The 20,060-nt window shown below is 36.8% G+C and overlaps 1 protein-coding gene across 4 annotated transcripts in view; it reads right to left on the bottom strand.

The window, feature by feature from the left end:
- Positions 1–358: 358 nt before the first annotated feature.
- Positions 359–20,060, bottom strand: part of Il7r (interleukin 7 receptor) — a 32,617-nt gene continuing 12,915 nt past the window's right edge. For 3 of the 4 annotated variants that reach the window (XM_013515007.1, XM_005386201.2, XM_005386202.1), the window contains 6 exons: positions 12,056–12,216; positions 8,269–8,426; positions 6,057–6,219; positions 4,838–4,931; positions 4,038–4,113; positions 359–3,641 (listed from right to left, as the gene is read on the bottom strand). In XM_013515007.1, coding sequence (XP_013370461.1) covers positions 3,138–3,641; positions 4,038–4,113; positions 4,838–4,931; positions 6,057–6,219; positions 8,269–8,426; positions 12,056–12,216 — 1,156 coding nt within the window. In that variant the 3' untranslated portion in view covers positions 359–3,137. The remainder of the gene's footprint in view (positions 3,642–4,037; positions 4,114–4,837; positions 4,932–6,056; positions 6,220–8,268; positions 8,427–12,055; positions 12,217–20,060) is intronic. The other variant, XM_013515008.1, reaches the window with a different exon arrangement.

Here is a 20,060-nt window from a genome sequence, read left to right as displayed (position 1 = left end):
CTAGAGTTGGTTTCTATTGCTTAAAGTTCAGAATCTTGGCTGATCTTTGCCTTAAGGCAATGGTATGGCATTGTAATAACCTATGTATATTTTCCCCATGTAACTGACAGCTTGGAAGGTCCCATTTCATCTCTGCAACCCTAGTGCCTAGCACAATATAAAGGAGTGCAGGGTAGATTCTTAACAAGTTGCTATTGCACATTAACTACTTAACTGATGATAAAAAATTTTTCTGGATACCCAAACCCACAAAATACCAACAAATGACCTCAGAATATTTCCAATGGGTGATAGCTGTGGTCTGTTCTGGATATCTCCTCTATCTGTAGTTTATATAGATGACAGTATGGCCATAGCATTTAATTAAATAGCATTTATTTAAATACAAAATGGCAACATACAGTATCTACTTATGTACTTAGCAGCTCTGCAAAATATAAGTAATGCATATAAAAAGTACACAATTAAATCAAACACCTTCACTGTAGTGAATGATGTGCATTTTTAAGGATAATCCACCAAACCAATGAACTGGCAAAAGTGGCTTCTAAGCTGTATCACTTCCAGGTGCTCACCGTCTTCTTGGTCAGTTCCAAGTTCTGTAGCACTCTACAAGAGCTAAGAAAACACAAGCATGTATATGTAAGGTAAAACATATTTGGAATTTCTGAAGCAAATTTCTCTGGAATCCACATTAAAGAGACAGACAGAGTTATAGAAAATCACTTGAAAATCCAAGGTCCATGGGAGCCAGGCACAGTTGTTGGCCCATTAGCTGCCTCTTTCTCAGTTGTCTCTTTATTTTGTGCTACATGGAGCTGGTAGTTGTCATATCTGACTTACACATTGTTTTTGACCAGGAGTTTTTCTTTCTTAAAGAAATCCAAGAAGGGATTGGGCAGAATGAATGGACAAACTTACATTATTATTGTTTCTGAGTATATAATAAAGTATCAGTAGCCATTACAATTATGATTGTAATACACAAATTTAAAATGCTTCCAATAACAGACACACACTAAATTAAAATTATAACAAGTACCAAATGACACTGAAACAAAGCATTTTAGAAGTGAAGAAGGACCTTGATAATCCCTGGAATTAGTTTTCCTTTCTTTGAGAGATTATTTACATCAGAGGTACAGATGATTCATCAGTTGAGTAGCTAACTTGTCCTATGTCCCCACATTCTCATAAACCAAGTATAATATTATAAATCCTTCTAAGACCAGCCATGGTTAAAATGTCAAAGGCCTAATCTAGGCATGAGATTTTTGTGACTTTCTCTTTCAGATTTGGCTCTCATGTACTCAAAAAATTAAAAGAGAATCTGTCTCCCTGGTGGAAATGATCTTTTCTCCTTATATCCCAGGCAGATTCCATCTTCCCTTTATGCAAATTTATGACATTTTTGTGGCATTGTTTTTTGTCTTTGACAGGGTACTTTTAACATACCTTGTTATAAAATTTTACAAATTTACAATTTTATAAATTGTAATAATTTATTTAGAAGTTGTCCTTTTTGTTAGATTTTGCATCTTATGAGGTGGAATTCTATGGTTATATGTCCTCATATCTCTTGTGTCTAACATCATGATTGGCATATAGCAGATTTTTCTGTGTTTGTGAAGGAGATGAGAATGTTTAAAGAAGTGCTGTGAAAATCAAAAAGTACCAAGCAAATCTAAGTAATTATAGTACTATATTCATTACAATTATTATAGAGGAAAGCACTTTGGAAAGTAAAACATTCATCTGAAGAAAATAATGTTCTGATTATGGCTGGGACTTACACCAATAGATAGGGTCCACTAGTCCACAATGTAAACTTCGTTCACAGATAGCACAAGACAAACACAAAAGATGTTTAAAAATTAAAATCACTTAATCTTTCTAAATAAAATAAAATAAAAAAAGAAAATTTAATACATAAGCAACAATAGATACCAAATAAAGCCCTGAACTCAACTTTCTTTACTTCCCTGGGCCACCTCTGCCCTGTGTGATTCTGAGTACAAGCAGTGCAGACAGCCCATGGGAGAGGGATTAACTGAGTGCCTTGACTTGGCTTCTTGGTCAGATCCCATTTCAGGGCCAGCAATATGTTCTTCTGCAATCCTGAATAAATGTGGTTGTATTTGGGGTAGCAGCAAGAGAATCCTGGTCTTGATAACTAGCAAAAGAAATTCTGGGCTTCTAACGTATTACCTCCTGACATCATTTTCATAAAAACAAAATCAAATTGGCTTGATGGCTCTTTCTTGCCTTTTTCCCTTTCTTGGTATGACTGGCCACTGTGCTTCATACACATAAGTCCATTTATGTCCCTCACCCCACTTTCTTTCTCACAGCAATTTTAATTGACATAACTATGTAACCCCATTTATATAGAACAATCCCAGTTTATGCTTGTTATGCTCAGGTGATTATTTATAACTGTCCCTTTGCCTTTCAAAAATGAGCCAGTTTGCATAATTAATTATATAGCCATCCAACTGCATGTGCAATTAAAAAATGGAACACATTGTAGGTAAGACAAGTCTCATCTACAGGGACATGACAGTCAGACTCTGGGCATCTGATCTTGAGTCCAATCCTCACTTAATGGACAACTTGGATAAATTTGTTAAGCCCTCAGTCTCAATTTCTTCATGTATAAAAAAGGGAATAATAATGACGATTACAATTCCTATCTACCAGGATTATTATGAGAATGAAAGGCAAAAGGCAAAACGTAGTGCACTCAGCACAATGGTGGTTATAAACTAAGTCTTAATAACAATAATTGTCATTCTGATTTCCTTCTCATCTTTTTTCCTTTACCCCCTTCCTGTGTTCCTCATTCCTCTATCCTTTCCTTCAATATTTCTTTCAGTCATTCCTACTTTTAAGCCCTACATAGTTAATTCGCTGAAACAATATGACCAAATCAACATGGTAGAAGCAGAACGCTCCTCCCTTATGTTGAAGGCAACTGAAGCAGCAGGTCAAAGCGATGTTTCAGAATCCTGAAGACTATGTTTTTGGGTAGCATTAACTTTGCCTTCTTTGTGTTTAGAAGCAGAATAAGAACTCTAGACTTCATTTCCAGCCATCATCATCAGTCATAATAGGGACTGTCTTGAGTATCCTACAGTTCACTGGTTTTTGTAAAAGCTGGACATGGTGACATAAGCTTCTTCTTGATTTTGCCTCAAAGAAGTGAGGATGGGCTGTCCCTGAACATCTGGGTTCAATGTCAGGATTCCTGGCTGGTGAGGAAATGGCTGGAGCATGGCGCTGTCAGTAGTTCCAGGACTAAGCAGCAAGTCTTGGTACACAGGAGAGCCACTGCTGATACCCTCCCTGCAGCCTGGGGCCCAGAGAGAGGGGAGCATGGAGGCATTGCTTGCACTGACATTTCCAGCAGGACGTCCGAAAGGTAATTCTCCTTTGAAAGTTTCTGTGGTGATAACTGGACTCTGGGATGGCCAGTTGGGTCCAGGCCTACTCCCTGTAAGTCCCTGCTTCTCAGACTCTTGTAGTTGTGGAGAAAGAGTGTCTTGCAGAAAGTTTTCCACTTCATCTCTAGATTGAATGTCATCAACTTTATGTATCTGGCAGTCCAAAAAACTTTCAGGATTGAAACTCACATTAAAATTCTGCACAGAACAAAACAGAACGACATTCAGATGATGGCAGAGAGATGGACCAACAAACAGTTCAGACACAGATTTAAAGAACTCCTGACCAGGGTTTACCAGGGAATGTCTGAGACTTATACACACGTTCTTTGGTCTCTGGAGGCGCTATGACCCTTCAGGGTTTGAAATAACCACTTGCTGTGTCCTCCTGACAAACCTAGAAGTTCTGAGACTTGCATCTCATTTTAGTTCCTTACCTACAGGGGCCTGTAGCTAGGGTCTTATACAGAACGCTAGCTAAGGGCTGCATACAAGACAGAAGTTGAGATGCAGCTATTCCTTGTCCTAGAAGATCATTCTTAGCTACTGGGATGGTACTACCATAGTGCTTCTTTAAGCACCAGACACACTTACTTTTTCTGGTTTCTTACACAACTGTTCCAGAGTCTTCTTATGATCAGGAAGACTTGGCCATATGATAGGCTTAATCCTGAAATCAGATGACATTGACAGATAAAGTGACTGGCAGAAAGAACAGGCTTGATAAGTCTTTCAACTTATTGTGAACTGGGAACCACAAATAATGGGTGACCATGGACAAACGACACGCTTTCTCTGGTCCTCAGTGCACTATCAATCCAAGGAATGGCTGGACCAGAGATCATTATTATTAATCTACTCTGCACACAAGATATTACAACAGTACATGTGGGAAGAAGAAGCTCCCAGAGGGAAGGAACAATGATGGAATGAGATAATTTTGGTGTAGCTCTGAAACTAAAATTTGGCCTGGTCATTTACCCCCAGTACAGGTGGTCTCATCATAGTCCTTCTCCTTACTGACCATAAGTCCTTTGCTCTACTTTTAGTAGAAGTGGGGAATATGTTCTAAGTTACTCAGGGAAATTGCTTTATGGCAATACTTTTCAAATTGATTTGCAGTCCTGGTTGAATGGCCCTATGCTGAAAACATCTGCTTATATTAAGTAATTTAGCTGGTGTGATTTTTATTTTAGGAATAGGGTTTGTCTTGTGTTCAGTTTGTACATTTTGGCCTCTTATGAAATCAGTTGTGAATGGGTAGGGGTGAGTGCTATAATTCCTTGTATATCTAACTGCATTTTGCAAAGTTCTTATCAATAATTGGGGCTCAAGCTTTCAATAAATAACTGAGATTCTCACAAATGCCTTCTAGATTATTTTTTAAAAGTCACCTTTTTTTCCATAATGCACAGGCTAAAATGACCAACAGAACCACAGAAAAAAAGCTGGTAACGCCGATAGTTAGTAAAACAGGATTCATCTCTTCTGAAATACAAGCATAATTTGTGATTAACATCCAGCAAGACTTTCAGAAAACATTGTTTATTCAGTGACATAGGATCTTTTGTAATTTCTTTTTTATTTGTTTTTTTTTGAGTCAGGGTCTCACTCTGTAGCTGTGTAGCCCTTGGCCTTGATCTTCCTGCCTCAGCCTCCAGAGCGCTGGGATTACAGGTGTGTACCACTACACTCAGCATCTTTTGTTATTTCTTGAAAGTTGTTTTTTGGTAAACAAGAATATCTGTCTGGTTTAAGTGACACTGACGGGTGACTAGGGCTAGGATATCAGCTGCTTGAAATACAGAAGTGATCTAGCATCAAAGGCATTATTAGTCCCTTCCCAAGTCCTTCCACCAATGAAAAGAAGTCAAAGTAGGGCTGAAAATATAAATGTCCACCCTAAGGTCATAACAAGTGCTAGGGTGAGAATGGGAAGTTGGCATGAGAGTGTTACAGCTTTTCCAACCTGCAAAGGGAAGGTCTATGTTGGGTTTTTGGGGGAACTTTCCTGTTCTCTGGTTTTTCTGGTTAATATGACTTTGTGACCCCCAGGACATCTTTGTAATTTTGGAAAAGGAGATGTAGGGCAGCCCTGCTGGTTTGCCCACATGTCATCCAAAAAGGTGTTCTCTTGAGGATTCTAAAGAGACCAACTCTTGGGATCCCAGTCTAAACTGGTAGACAGAAGGTAGTCACAGGGATTTTGATAAGTAGCAGCTCCCAGGAACACTTGAGGCTGTGGCTTTAAGACAACTAGATCGGGCTGGGGATTTAGCTCAGCAGCAAAGCGCCTGCCTGGCAAGTGCAAGGTCGTGAGTTCGGCTCCTGGTACCGGAGAAAAACCAAAAAAAAAAAAAAAAAAAAAAAAAAAAAAAGACAACTAGATCAGTTCTCAGCTGTTAAGGACTTCTGCTCCCACTGCTTATAAAGAAAAATATAAAGGGCAAAGATGGGAGGCAGAACATTCTCCAAAGAGAGTGGAAGAACACCCTCCCTGGGGTGTCCTAACCAACAGGTTCATTGCATCAATCTCCCCCTCCCTTTCTACTTCACACTTTGATGTACAGTGTTTTGTAAGAGAAAGGAGGATTTTCTACAGCCATTGCTCACCTGCGCTATCTGGAGTTTTGAAATGAGAACTTGGACTCCAGTCACTCCAGAAGCCTTTGTAATAGTCACTATCAGGAATGGATCGAACTTTAATCTCATACATTGCATCAGATTGTAGCTTTCTCTGTGGGAGTGTCAGCCTTGTGTTGGTTATATTCATATGCTGAAGAGTAAAACATGCCATTAGATATTTTTAGGAGGTAAAAAAGAGGTGTTGCTCAGATTTCCCAAATCACCTTGTTATGGTTGATACATTGTGTCAACTTGGGGAGTCTAGAGGTTTGGCTAAGTAACTTAGCAGGAAGCCAGAGTGCTTACTTTGTATACATCCTGAGCCCGTGGAAGAGGAGGGCATGGAGATTATGTGAGAGCTACACACCCCTTAGGTGTGGGTAGCCTGTTTACAAAGGAAGGCAGGGAAAGAAGCTGCTTGCCGCCATTCCTCCGTTTGCTCTGGCTGTTTGCTGTTCGGCTGCCATTCCCCCGCTTGCTCTTGTTGCTTTGCTACCTTCTGCCTCAGAGCCAGCCAAGTATGGGCTGAAACCTCCACAAACTGTGAGCTAAATAAACCTTTCCTTCCTTCATTTTGGGCGTTGGGTATTTTGTCTCAGCAACGAGAGAAAAGTAACCAAGACACCCAAGACACACCTTAAGGTGAACTTCTTCAGAATTTTAGGCATCCCCCTGAGAGGGGATCTCATGTTTGTCAAACTAAGGAGATCAAGTATGTGGAAGGTTTAGCTGCAGAATCAGGAGCAGATTCTCTGAGCTCATAAATGATGCCATGAGTGGCCAAAGAGAACTGTCTTGGTGTGAATTTTATTCACTTGAGTTAGGTTTTTCCACTTCAGAAAGATAGACATCACCCCCAAGATTTCATCTTCCTTTCCATGCTGAAAGAAATTCTTTAGTTTCTCTGTCCTTTCACATGCTAAAGGGAAATGAAAGGATAGATTAAGCAGCAAGAATAACTCCTCCCCAGAAAGATGTCATTTTATGTTGTGAGTAGCAATGTACAAACAGCTGTTTCCTCAACACTATGTATTATCCTTAAAAAATGAGAATGAAAATTTTCTATCATTTTGATGGGTGAAAAGTAATAGTCCATTGTCATTTACATTTATTTGTTTTTGTATATATTTATTGCATTTACATGTCTTACTCATAAAAGATTTCCAGATTTTTTATTTTTCTATTAGAATATTTATCTCTTTCTTAATAATTCATTACAGCTCTTTATACAGATATTGACTATCAGTTGCATATGTGGTAGGTTAATCTTAATTTTTAATTGGCCTTATACTTTTGTCTGTCTTGTGTTGGCATGGATAAGTCTATGGTGGGGGCCAGACACTTAATTTATTTTTTCCCAGACAATATATTGTCCTAGGGGCACTTATTTAAACTCTTCCCTTCCTTATTGACTATATTTGCTTTCCCACTAGTACCGTTTCCAGATGAATAATGATGGTGGGGAGTGTACTGTGAACAATTAAGAGCAATCCTGGCCTGATCAAGGGGGGCAGTGGGCATGCTGTAAACCTTGAGAAACACAAAGCATATGTTTTCTGCCCTGAAGTCAGCATCTTAGCAGAAGTCAAATAACCCCTGATGTTTTGCTTTACTCCCACCTCCTCCCTCAAACAGGTAGCGGAAGCAGTCAGGTCGCTTCAGACTCAGCAAATCCTGAAGAAAAAAACTAAATAAACATTCAGACTGTGAAGAAGAAATGCAAAATCATGACTTCAGTGACTAAAACTTCAGACTTTAGAATAAAACCAAAACATGGACAAACTTTCTGTATCCTCTTCTTACCTTATGCTGCTCCCACAAATCTCAAAACAAAATTGTAGGTAATTCTTGATGATGCTACCCAGAAGTGTTATTTGTCTGGTTTACCTAAGAATGTGGTACTAGACATAACACTTTTTGAGGATCACTTTGATCTCAATCTATGTTGTGATTAATTAAGTTAGAAATATTATAAGGAGAAAAAGCTGAGCAAGGAAAATGTATTAGAGCTAGGTCAGGATGGGCCAAGGAAGGTGCAGGTTTTGTGGGACTTGAAGCTAAATGATACTGAGAGCATCTTTTGGTAAACGAGATAGTCTGGAAAAATTTGTTAAGTTTTCCAAAGTAAATTCATTGCTGGGACAATAAAATACATAACATTAAGAAGTTTTTAATTTATGGGCATAGGTGATCTACATACCATCCAGTTGTTTCCATCTTTTTCGTGGCAGTAGGCTACATCATGCATTAATTTTTTTACATATTTCTTTTGCAAGTGTGATGTATTGAATGTCACTTCAAAGTCATTTGCTCTTTGACGATAGATAACTTTTAAGTCAAAAGGAGCCTCAGGTTTAACTGCAAAGGAAGAAGAAATCAAGTCTGTCTATAAAGCCATCAAGGAAATAACTATAATTTTTAAAGTCCATCTACTCTTCAGATCATTCCTATACTTTCTGTGTCAGTAGCTGGCTTACTAATCAAAAATCTATTTCTTCTTTTTCTTGGGTTCAAATGCAGACCATATTTCCCAGTCTCCTTTGCAGCTGGTGGCCTTTCTATTAATGTGAGTGGAAAGGACTACCCCCGCTCCAGCTTGGCCCAGAGCTCTCCCACCGGTGGGTAATTCCCCTTCTCAAAGCCTTTCCATCACTTGGACTTGTGTGTTGGATAGTGCAGAGGATGGAGGGAGCCCTAATTTTTCTTAGAGAAGCAACATCTGCAAGTTAGGAACAGTCATCTTCACTCTTATGTGAGTGAGCAAGGAATAAACAGAATGTCAAATATCACACATCTGTGAGACTATTTCTTATAGCAACTAGTGTTCATTTTATACTAAAACATACTCTCCTTGTCTGTAATACTAGAAAACTTGTTAACAATTACCCCAAAGCAATATAATGTAAACTTTGAGTTCGTTCTTCCAACAAAATGAGGCTATAGCTGGGAAATTTTGCACCTCTCAGTCCATGGAAGGGAAAGATCTACATCCAGGGCCTAGCACACAACTTCCTGCGGGCCCTCAGACTTTCTCGTCTGTCAGTCTCAGATGCCTTAACTCTGAACTCCTTGGGGGCCTCTTCCTCCTCTTTATCTGCCTCCCAAAGTTGCTGTGAGGATCAAATGTGTCATGTGAGATATCCTGTTGGAAGGAGATCAGTAGCTTTTTAGGTAGAATAGACAGAGAGAATGACACCAGGCCAGCTCCCTACCTTTAACCTGAGACTCCTTTGTCCTCGTGTTCACTGCTTTTCTATCATGGTCTGGGGAGTTTGTTGTCTAGGGATGGGGCATGACTGATCTCAGGCCCTGTTGCTAATGAGAAGCTGTATGTTCACAGACTTGCACTTAGTAGACTGAGCCATATTCTAGGCAGTTGAAATTGGGCTTGAGCCTGAACTACTGGCCTAAGCAAATGAAGACCTCATAGGGGAGTTTGGCCCAGAATGCAAGTATTATATTCACTTATATTATTGTGGTGACTGCCTGCTTTTCTACTGCATTGCTCTGGAGATACTAAAAATGAAATTCATTCTTTATCCTTGAGTTTCTTGTGAAGGGGTGGTTTATCCTTTTGCACCCTTAGAATTACTATAAAAAATGAGGATGTCATAGACTTGAAGGAAGCAGGATGAAAGGTGGAGGGTATAGAGAAGTAGCCCAACAGAGAATCCTGGTGACCCTCTTACCCCTATACTTCCTTTACATTCAGAACAAAAGTCTCTGAGGTTAATCTCCTGCCTGAATCCATTTCTCAAGGACTCTCAATAATAATGGAGGAACTCGGGAAGAACAGAGCAGATACTGATTACCCACCTACCAACCACGGAGTGTTTTGCTTATGCTGACTTCAAATGATAGTTACTCATCAACATATACTGATGAGGAAACCAAATTTTAATTAATTGAGGTTCATTGACCTACATCCTTATCCCCAGAAAACGGTTATATGGGACTTGAATTTGATGTGATCTGCTTCTGAATCACACCTCTTTACACTTAGCTTTGAGTCTTTCAGCCTGCTATGTCATGTTGGCATGTTCAGAGCTTTCCAGGCAGTTCTGCTTCCAGCTCAAATTATCTGCACAAATTAGAAGTTGCTCATTTCTTAACCATATTTTAAATGTTAATATGTTCTTATATAGTCTGAAAAACCATATCAATCTATTTGACCAATCCAAGTGGGAAGGTAGGAAGCTGCACCTTGTGGCCTTACTGGGTGAGGGGTGGGGACACATAAAGGAAGGGGAGAAAGGGAGGGAGCATCTGGTTGCAATGAACCTCTGGACTTAGGGTTCAATCCAGAGCATTCAGTGTAAATTCAGTTCTTTGAATGTTTTAACTTTGATCTGTTTATGTTCGTGATACTGGTATGCTGCTACTGTGCTATTTTTTTGCTGGTTTGTTTCTCATGTACTACTCTCTTTAAAATAAAAATTAAAAAAAATAAATAAGTTCAGTTCAGTGGTAAATCCATGAATAAATTATCACAGTAGGAGTTAGGGTAAGACGTTGCTGTGAAACCCCATCACATCTCATTCTGCTTGCTTAAAAGTGTTCTTCAGAGCCCGAAGAGGAGAGGCATGAAGGCTGCAGTCTGTCTGTGGGTGCAGAGAGTAGGTCTCTAAGAGCATCCAGAACTTGAGATCTAGGCATGTGGGTGTAGCAGGGTGTCATCTGGAGCCTATGGGTGTGTTGTGTTTATATGCATTTAGGGGTTGTGTGTTGGTGCAGGTTTCTGTAAGAATGAGCTCTCCACTGATATTCCAGCAAACTCTCAAAAGACAATGTATCTCTGCCTTCTCTCAGAAAAAAATGAATATACATTACCAAAGTAATATTTAAGTAAGAAATACTTAAGTATGATGCTTTCATGTAGTGCACAAACTAACCATCCATTCATTAGAAAGCTGGCTCCAAATGACCCAAACCAAGCTTCCTCATGCCTCAGGCTCTGAGCTGCCCTACTGCTGGCATCTTCATCCTGGACAATGCACTGGTGTGGCAGTGTTGCCTAATGCTTCTTTTCAACAACATTTGCTTTTATTCCAAGATAATCATTTAATAATAGAACTTCTGTTTTATTTTTTGTTTTGCCGTCTTTTGAGTGTGTGTGTGTGTTATTGGAAATTAAACTCAGGGCCTTTATAGTCGAAACCATAGTGTTCACCTATGTGGTCAAATTCCAATCTAGAGATTTTTTTAAAACATATGTTTGAAATTTGAATGAGTAGACTTTGAGTGGAGCACGTCACCTTCCATTTGTGGTAGGCACCATTCAATCAGTAGAAGGCCTTAATAACAAAGACCACAGTTCCTTGAAAAAATAAGTTTGTTTCAAGAAAACAAAGTAGAAAAAAAATGTTCTTGAGTTTCTTGCCCAGAAGAATTTAGATTTAAGGATGCAACATTCACCCTTGCCACACAGTTAGAAACTGGCAACATTCACCCCAAAACAAATCTATGTATCTGTCTATCATTTATCATATCTATGTACATATTGTATATGTATCTATCTATTATCTCCATCTCTTCCTATGGATTCTCTTTCCTCTGGAAAACTCTAATACAGAAAACATATGTGCTTTCAAACATACCTTGATAATTTAGCTAAGTACTCTCACGTGTGAAGAGAGGACTACAAGGAATTCGGGAGAAGGCAAGGTGAAGAGGAAAGGACATGTGTCAGTGGCTGACAGGAGGCTCAGCTCCAGCTAGATACTTCACACTGATCTGCTCTTTCCTTGATCTGTAGGTGTAAAAACCCTCTTCCAAAGCTCAGTTTGAACATCTCTATAATTCTTTCACCATAAGAATTGGTACTTCGAAGTGTTAGGTTTTTTACTTGTTTAAAAATTGCATTTGAGAATTTGCTATTATCTGTTGCAGATTGTTTTCACAATTTGTCGTTTTTAACAAACAATAAATCCAGACAGTGTCTGCAGATATTGGAAAAGTGACAGCCATACTCATGCACAACTGCTTACCTATATGGACAATTTCCACTCTTTTACAAGCTAGATTCTCTTCTCTAAACTTCACACATATCTTGCTTTTACCAATCATTAAGAACTTCTTTGTCTTGATGAAATATTTCTCCTCTTGAAGTTTATTAAAATTCATGCAGTTTACCCCCACGAGGCTGTCACTGTAGAAACAAAAAGGAAATGTCTTGACTCATGTAACATTTCTCTACACATTGGAATAACATCATAGTACTTTTCAGTTGTATAACTATAATTTTGGTGTTTTTAGTGCATGTTAATGGAGGAAGAGAACAAATTAAAATAATGTGACTTCCTGCTGCTGTTTGACTTAATGTTGATTTACTCCCACACTCAGTACAAATGTACCTGAAATAGGCAAAGGATCCTCATGAGAACGAGGTGAAATTCCTATAATTTTATAATTGATTATTGAAAAAAGACTGTTTAAGTAGCAAGGTAATTGCTTCTTTGCTGTCCTACAGGAAGTAATGAAAGCAAGGCTATAAAGAAACATTAACCAAAAAATAAAGTTTCATGAAATAATTTTGCGTGCTTATATCTGGTAATCTGAACAACTAATTTGAAGACAACAGTATGTAATATAACAACCACTGTTGCATTCCTATCATACTGTGAAGCTCTGTATTGTTTCTAATGCTTTTTATTACTTTTATTCTCTTTAAAAAATAAAATAAAAAGCAATTTAAAGGATTATAGACATAAAATCCCATATATCTAGTGGGTAAACTAAGAGATTTTTATAGATAATTTTAGATGATGAGCTCTACTAAGAGAGGTAAAGAAAAGAAAACAAAAGTATAAGTTGTCAATATCTGAAATGTAAAAGAAGATATCACTGTGAATCATGGAGATATTAAAATTATAATAAGGACATCTTTTATTTTAAGGAGAAAAACAATAACACCAACAAAGACAAAAACAAAACAACACAAAAACAATAAAAATGGTACAGAATTTCAAAACAAGATGATAACAATTAACAGTGGTTTTTATATTACATATTGTTATCATTGATGAAACTGCTCAGATTACCAGATGTGAGAATACAAGACTGAAATTTAAAATTCATGACAAAGCATGTAATAACTTTTATGTAGTAAAATGTATTCTTAATTACAAGTTAATAAAATTGACTCATGTACAAATTGAGTATCTCAATAGTTCATTTTAAAGACATTACATTTATTATAAAAAAGACTTTCCCACAAAGAAAACTGTACTTGTGGGTTATAAGCTAGTGAATTCTTTTTTTAAATTTTTTTCTTATTTTAAAGAGAGTAGTAAGTGAGAAACAAAGAAATAGAACAGTAGCGGCATACCTGTGTCACGAACATAACAAATCAAAGCAAGAACATTTGAAGTGATACAGAATCTCAAGACAAAATAATATGAATCAACAGTGGTTGTTACATTGCATATCGCTATCTTCAACTACATTGCTCAGATTATGGATGTAAGAATGAAAGATTGCTCAAACCATTAAAGAGAATAATAAAATAATTCTTCAATAAAACATTAGACATAATACAGAGTTTCACTAGACAGGATGGTAGGAGTTCACCATTGCAATTCCATTGCATATTGTTACCTTCAAATCAGTTGCTCAGACCGCCAGACACAAGCATGCACAATTGATCAGAACATAAAAAATTGTAATCATTAACTGTTCATTTCAATATACCATCAGACATCGAGCTAGTGAATTCTATCAAATGTACAAGAAAAAATAGTGCCAATTTTTATAAAATTGTCTTCCAGAAAATAGAGGTGGTGTAGATTCTTCCAAATTATTTTATGAAGCTAGGTTAACTCTGGTACCAAACCTGGAAGAAATATTTTTTTAAAAACAATCTACAGAAGAATATCTCTCAAAAATATATACAAAATTCCTCAAAGAACTATTATTTACACATATAAGGAAATCAAGGAAAGTGATGCCCAGGGAAGCAAAATAGATTTAATTTTCAAAGATCAATAAATACAATTTATCACAAAAACAGAAAAAAGATGTAAATAATCAGTTCATCTTCAATTTATTAAGAATTTAGAGAAGAAACAAATCACCTATAAAGGAAAGCCCATCACAATAATAGCAGACTTCTCAACACAAATCCTCAATCAAGGAGAGCTTGGAGTGAAGTATTTCAAGCCCCCAAAGAAAACAACCCCCAAACCAGGTGGATGTATCCTGCAAGACTAAGTTTCAAAATTGATGGAAAAATAAGATACTTCCAAGACAAAGAACACCTGATTATATTCATAATCACAGAATAAGCTCTTCAGAATGCTCTTCAGAATATACTAGAAAGAGGAAATAAAGACCACAATTAAAAGGACACCAATAGAAAGAAGCCACCAGGCAAGGCAAGCAACTAAACAGGGGAAAGATACGGAACCAAAGACAGGAAAATAATATTAGAAAGATAAACCAATACATATCTGTTATAATGGACCAGTGTAAATGGTCTCAATTCACTAGTCAAAAGAAACAGATTGGCAGTCTAGCTCAAGAAGTGAGATCTAAAATTATGCTGCAATCAAGAAACACATTTAACACACGAAGAAGTTCGTAGACTGAAAGTCAAAGGATGGAAAACAATATTCCATGTGACAGGTCCCAGAAAAAAGCAGGGGTAGCTATTCTATTTTCAGACAATGTGAACTTCAAGCCAAGACGGATCAAAAGTGACAAAGAAGGTCACAGTATACTTGTTAATGGACGACTCCATGAAGAAGAGATAACAATCATAAATATACAAGCATCAAATACTGGTGCACTCAAGTACATAAAACAAATATTAATGAACATGAAAAATCAAGTAAGCACTAACACAATTGGAATGGGGGTCTTTAATACCCTACTTTCAAAAATAGATAGATAGATCAACTAGACAAAAAAATCAACAAAGAAATATCAGAATTAAACCAAACCTGTAAACAAATGGACTTAGTAGATGTCTGCAGAGTGTTCCACCCCACATCAGAATATACATTATTGTCCTTTGCACAAAGGATGTTCTCGAAAGTAGACCACATATTAACCCATAGAATGTGCTTAAGTAAATGAAGCAGAATTGAAGTTATTCCAGGCATATTATTTGACCATAGTGTGATGAAATTGGAATTCAAAGGCAAAAGAAACAACAAAAACTATATAAACAATAGGAAATTAAACAATACCCTCCTGAGCAACCAGTGGGTCACAGAGAAAATTAAAGAAGAATTTAAACAGTATCTATATAAATGATGCCGATACAACATACTGGAACTTATAGGATGCAATGAAATCAGTTCTACAAAGGAAATTTATAGCAGAAAATTTTCATCTCAGGAAAACAGAAAAAAGCTCAAACAAACAACTTAATGTTGAACCTCAAACTCCTAGAAAAGAAAGAAGAAATCAAACCCAAAGCTTGTAGGGGAGAGGAAATTATAAGATCAGAGCACAAATTAATGCATTTGAAACTAAGAAAATAATACAAAGAATCAATGAATTGAAGAGTTGATTCTTTGAAAGATTGAATAAAATTAATAAACACTTAGACTACCTTATCAAAAGAGGAAAGAGAAAACTCAGATTCAAGCAATTAGGAATGAAAAGGGTGAAATCACAATGGATCCTGTGAAAATCCAGAAGTTCATTAATACCTACTTCCAGAACCTGTACGCTAATAAGATAGAAAATACAGAAGTGGAGAGGTTCCTAGAGACATATGAATTGCCAAATCTGAATAGAGAAGAAATAAAAATTCTAAATAACCCAATATCAGTCAATTAAATTGAAAATATGATTTAAAACTTACCAAAAAAGAAAAACTCAGGCTGTGATGGATTTACTGTTGAATTCTACAAGAAATTTAGAGATCTAATGCCACTAATGCTGAAATTATTTAATGAAACTGAAAGAGAAACAATTTTTCCACAATCATTCCTGGAAGCAAGTATTATCCTGATATCTAAATCGGTGAATTACTGAACCAAAAAACAAAACTATAGGTCAGTCTCCCTACAAACATGAATGCAAGAATCCTTAATAAGATACTGGTAAAAAGAATGCAGCAAATCATCAAGAAAATGATACACCATGACTGAGTATGATTCATCCCATGGATGCAGGGATGGTTCAACATATGCAAATCAATAAATATAATATACCATATTAACAGAGTCAAAGATAAAGTCATGTGATCATCTCACTAGATGCAATGAAAGCTTTAAGGAAAGTCCAACATTCATTCATGAAAAGAAAAACCCACAGAAAATCAGAATAGATGGTCTTTATCTTAATCTTATCAATGCCATCTATGACAAACCAACAGCCAACATCATACTAAATGGACAAAAGCTGAAAACTTTCACTTTAAAATCAGGAACAAGGCAAGGATCTCCAGTATAATCATGCTTATTCAATATAGTTTTGTATAGTTAGGCAGAACAAATAGACAAGAGAGAGAAATAAAAGGCATAAGGATAAGAAAGGAAGAAGTGAAATTATAATTAGTCACAGACGACATGATGCTCTATATAGAAGATGCAAAAACTCCACCAAAAAACTTCTACTTAATAACCAAATTCAGTGGTGTAGCTGGATACAAAGTCAGCACTCAAAAATCAATAGCATTCTTGTACACAAATGACAAACTCACTGAGAGAGAAAATAGGGAAATGGCACCCCTCAAAGCAGCATCCAAAAAATGAAATACAAATCAATCTAACAAAGTAAGTAAAAGACCTATAAGTTGAAAGTTACAGTACTCTGAAAAAAGGATATTAAAGAGGATATCAGAAAATGGAAAGATATCCCTTGCTCATGGGTAGGAAGCATCAACATAATGAAAATGGCCATATTCCCAAAATTTTTATACAGATTTAATGCAATCCAGATCAAAAAACCATTAGTATACCCCATAGAACTAGAGAAAATATTCCTAAAATTCTTTAGATCCAGAAGAGACCTAGAATGGCAAAAACAATTCTCGGCAACAAAGGAAAGGCAGGGGACATTACACTTCCTGACTTTAAATCATACTGCAAACCTACTGTGATAAAAAAAATAGCATGGTGCTAGCATAAAAACAGATCTGAGGACAATGGAATAGATTAGAAGATGCAGAAACAACTCCAAACACTTTTAACCATCTTATCTTTGACAAAGGGGCCAAACACTTTCACTGGAAGAAAGACAGCCTCTTTAATGAACAGTGCTGGAAAAACTGGCTTTCTTCAATGCCAAAGTCTAAAACCAGATCCATGTCTATCACTGTTCACTAAACTAAAATAAAAGTGGATCAAAGACCTAAGTATTAAAACAGAAACACTAAATCTGCTGGAAGAGAGAATAGGCACAACTCGTAAAGACATAGGTGTAGTCAATGATTTCATGAAAAAAAATCCCAGTCACACAGAAAACAATACAACACATCAATAACTGGGATGTCAACCTATTAATAAGCTTTTGCATAGCAAAATAAATCACCAACAGAAAAGACAATCTACAAAGTGGAAAAAAATTTGAACCGTTGTCCTTCAGACAAAGGACTTATAGCTGGCACATATAAAGAAGTGAAAAAAAAAATCAGACCACCCAAACTTAAAGATTAAATCAAAAAATGGGCATGTGAAATGAATACACACTTCTCAGATGAAGAAATACAAATGACAAATAAATATATTAAAAACTATTCAACATCACTGGTTATTAGAGAGATGAAAATTAAAACAGTGCTGAAATTCCACCTCATTCACAAAAGAATGGCTATCATCAAGAAATCAATAACAACTTCTGGAGTGACTGTGGAGAAAAAGGAGCCCTTTTTTACTGCTGGTGGAAGTGTAGATTGGTACAACTGCTGTGGAAATCAGTGTGGAGATTTCTCCAAACTCTAGGATTAGAGGTCTCATTTGACCCAGCTATTCCCCTTCTGGGGTATCTTCCTGGAAGAGTTAAAACATCATCCCACAGCAATATATGTGTACCTATGTTTATACCAGCACAATTTGTAATAGATATTGCATTGGAAACAATGCAAATACCCATCAACTATGGAATGGACAAAGAAGATCTATTTCTTTTATATAATGGAGTACTACTCTGCCATAAAGAAGGATAAATTTGAGACATCTTTAGGTAAATGGATGCAACTTGAGACCATGCTCTTAAGTGAAATAAATTGAATCCACATATGTAAATATCACATTATCTCCTTGGTGTGAGAAACCAAAAGAGTAAATAAGGACCAAAATATGCAATAGATATTGTGAAATGGCAAGAAATTGTTCAAAAGGAAGGAAGAGCTAGGCTGGGGAAGAAGGAAAGTAAGCAAGGGAAAGAAAACAAAAACCCAATTAAAAAAGATAAAATGGAAACAAAGCTTTGTAAATAGGGGGAGAGGGGTTGAGAGGAGGAGAAGGGATTGGGGAAAAAAGAGGAATCAAAATATATCATGTATGGTACAAATTCCCTATGAGGCATATGATAATTACATATATCTAAAATGTACCAACAAACTTAATTTTAAAAAAGTTAATTTTACCTAATTATTTTTTCCTTTTAAAAATTTAGCTCCTAGAAAATTTGTAATTATCTATGTGGTTCACAGATTTATAGGCTGTATTCTATTTCTAGCAGACAGAGCTACTCCAGGGTATGTGGGTTGGAGGTGGCAGGGGTAGTCAGCTCAGCAAATATCCAAGTAGTATCATAGGCTGATGAATGTCATCCTGTAGCACCTTCTTAGGGGCCTCAAACCTAAACCACTTACACAAATATTCTGGCTCTGAAAACAGGAAGAGACTACTGCGAAATATGTAACCTGATTCTTAACCTCATACCCACCCTCCATCTCCTCCAGTGTTATAGAGTTTAGTAGGAGATATGCATTTCTTTTGTTAGTGAAAATAGATTATTTATATGGAAATATTGAAACAAATAAAAATCCCTATTGGTTTCATTCTCTCTTTACCCAGAAACACAGAATCTAGTTCCAAAATAATGGACAGTTTTGATGGTTAGTATAGTTTATTTCAAAAAGGACTAACTTAATGATACTCGACATATCTCCTGTTAAAACCTAGAATATCAGGGTGCAGCCTGTGACAGTGGTGGTAATTGATGAAAACAAAAACTGACTTATTTGAAGTGGTATCTGTAGGCGGTAGATGGGAGTGATTGTACTGCCCCCAAAAGCGTGGAAAGAAAGGTAATACAATGACTTTGTGAGGGTTGACTGTGAAAATCATGCAAAATACCTAAAAAGCAGCATCTCAAATTGAAATGTCATTAAACTTTCTATCTGTAAGAAGTATCTAGAATTCTATTCTAGCTCCTTTTTACTAACACCCAGCCTTATCACCTCAGTCTTTTGGAGTTACCTAGATCTGTTTTTCCAGTACTGGGGATTGAATTTAGGATCTTGCACATGCTAATTATTAAATGCTGTTGACTAATATTTTTTAAATGAGTCAAATCAAGATCTGCACCAAATGCCTCTACTCTTAAATTCAACAATTCTTTTTGCTTTGTTTCTGTACTTACTTCTATGTGAACAATATTTTAATCACATTTTTAGTGAAAATCTAACCACACTGAGAAGAGTAAGTACCATTTTTGGACACGAGCACATGCCAGGTACTCTTCAAGTGTACCCTGGTGCGAAGAGAGCCTAAGTAACTCCCCAGCTCCAGAGCCAGTTTAGCGTTGCCATAGGCATTCTGTCCCTAGTTACCCTTTTTTTCAGAAGCTCTTTTTACTCACTCAAGGCACCTGAGATCTGGCTGAAGTTTTGCTGAATGAGAAGGTTTCAGGATTTCCCAGTAAAGGTGGATTTGTATTGATATGCATCCTATTGGAATACCTAGTTTTCCCATCCCTCTGCCAACTGCTATAAGTCCTGAGCCCAGTACGAATACTTGGGTCATTGATAGTTGGGTCAATCTGAGGTAGTCAACTGATATGCTGATAACCTAACTGTGAGTTTGGTGAATC

Source organism: Chinchilla lanigera, unplaced genomic scaffold (assembly GCF_000276665.1).
Source record: "Chinchilla lanigera isolate Chin_1 unplaced genomic scaffold, ChiLan1.0 scaffold00025, whole genome shotgun sequence".
NCBI classification, from domain to species: domain Eukaryota; kingdom Metazoa; phylum Chordata; class Mammalia; order Rodentia; family Chinchillidae; genus Chinchilla; species Chinchilla lanigera.
Note: the sequence above shows the minus strand (reverse complement) of the source record. Positions and strands in the feature narration are given on the sequence as shown.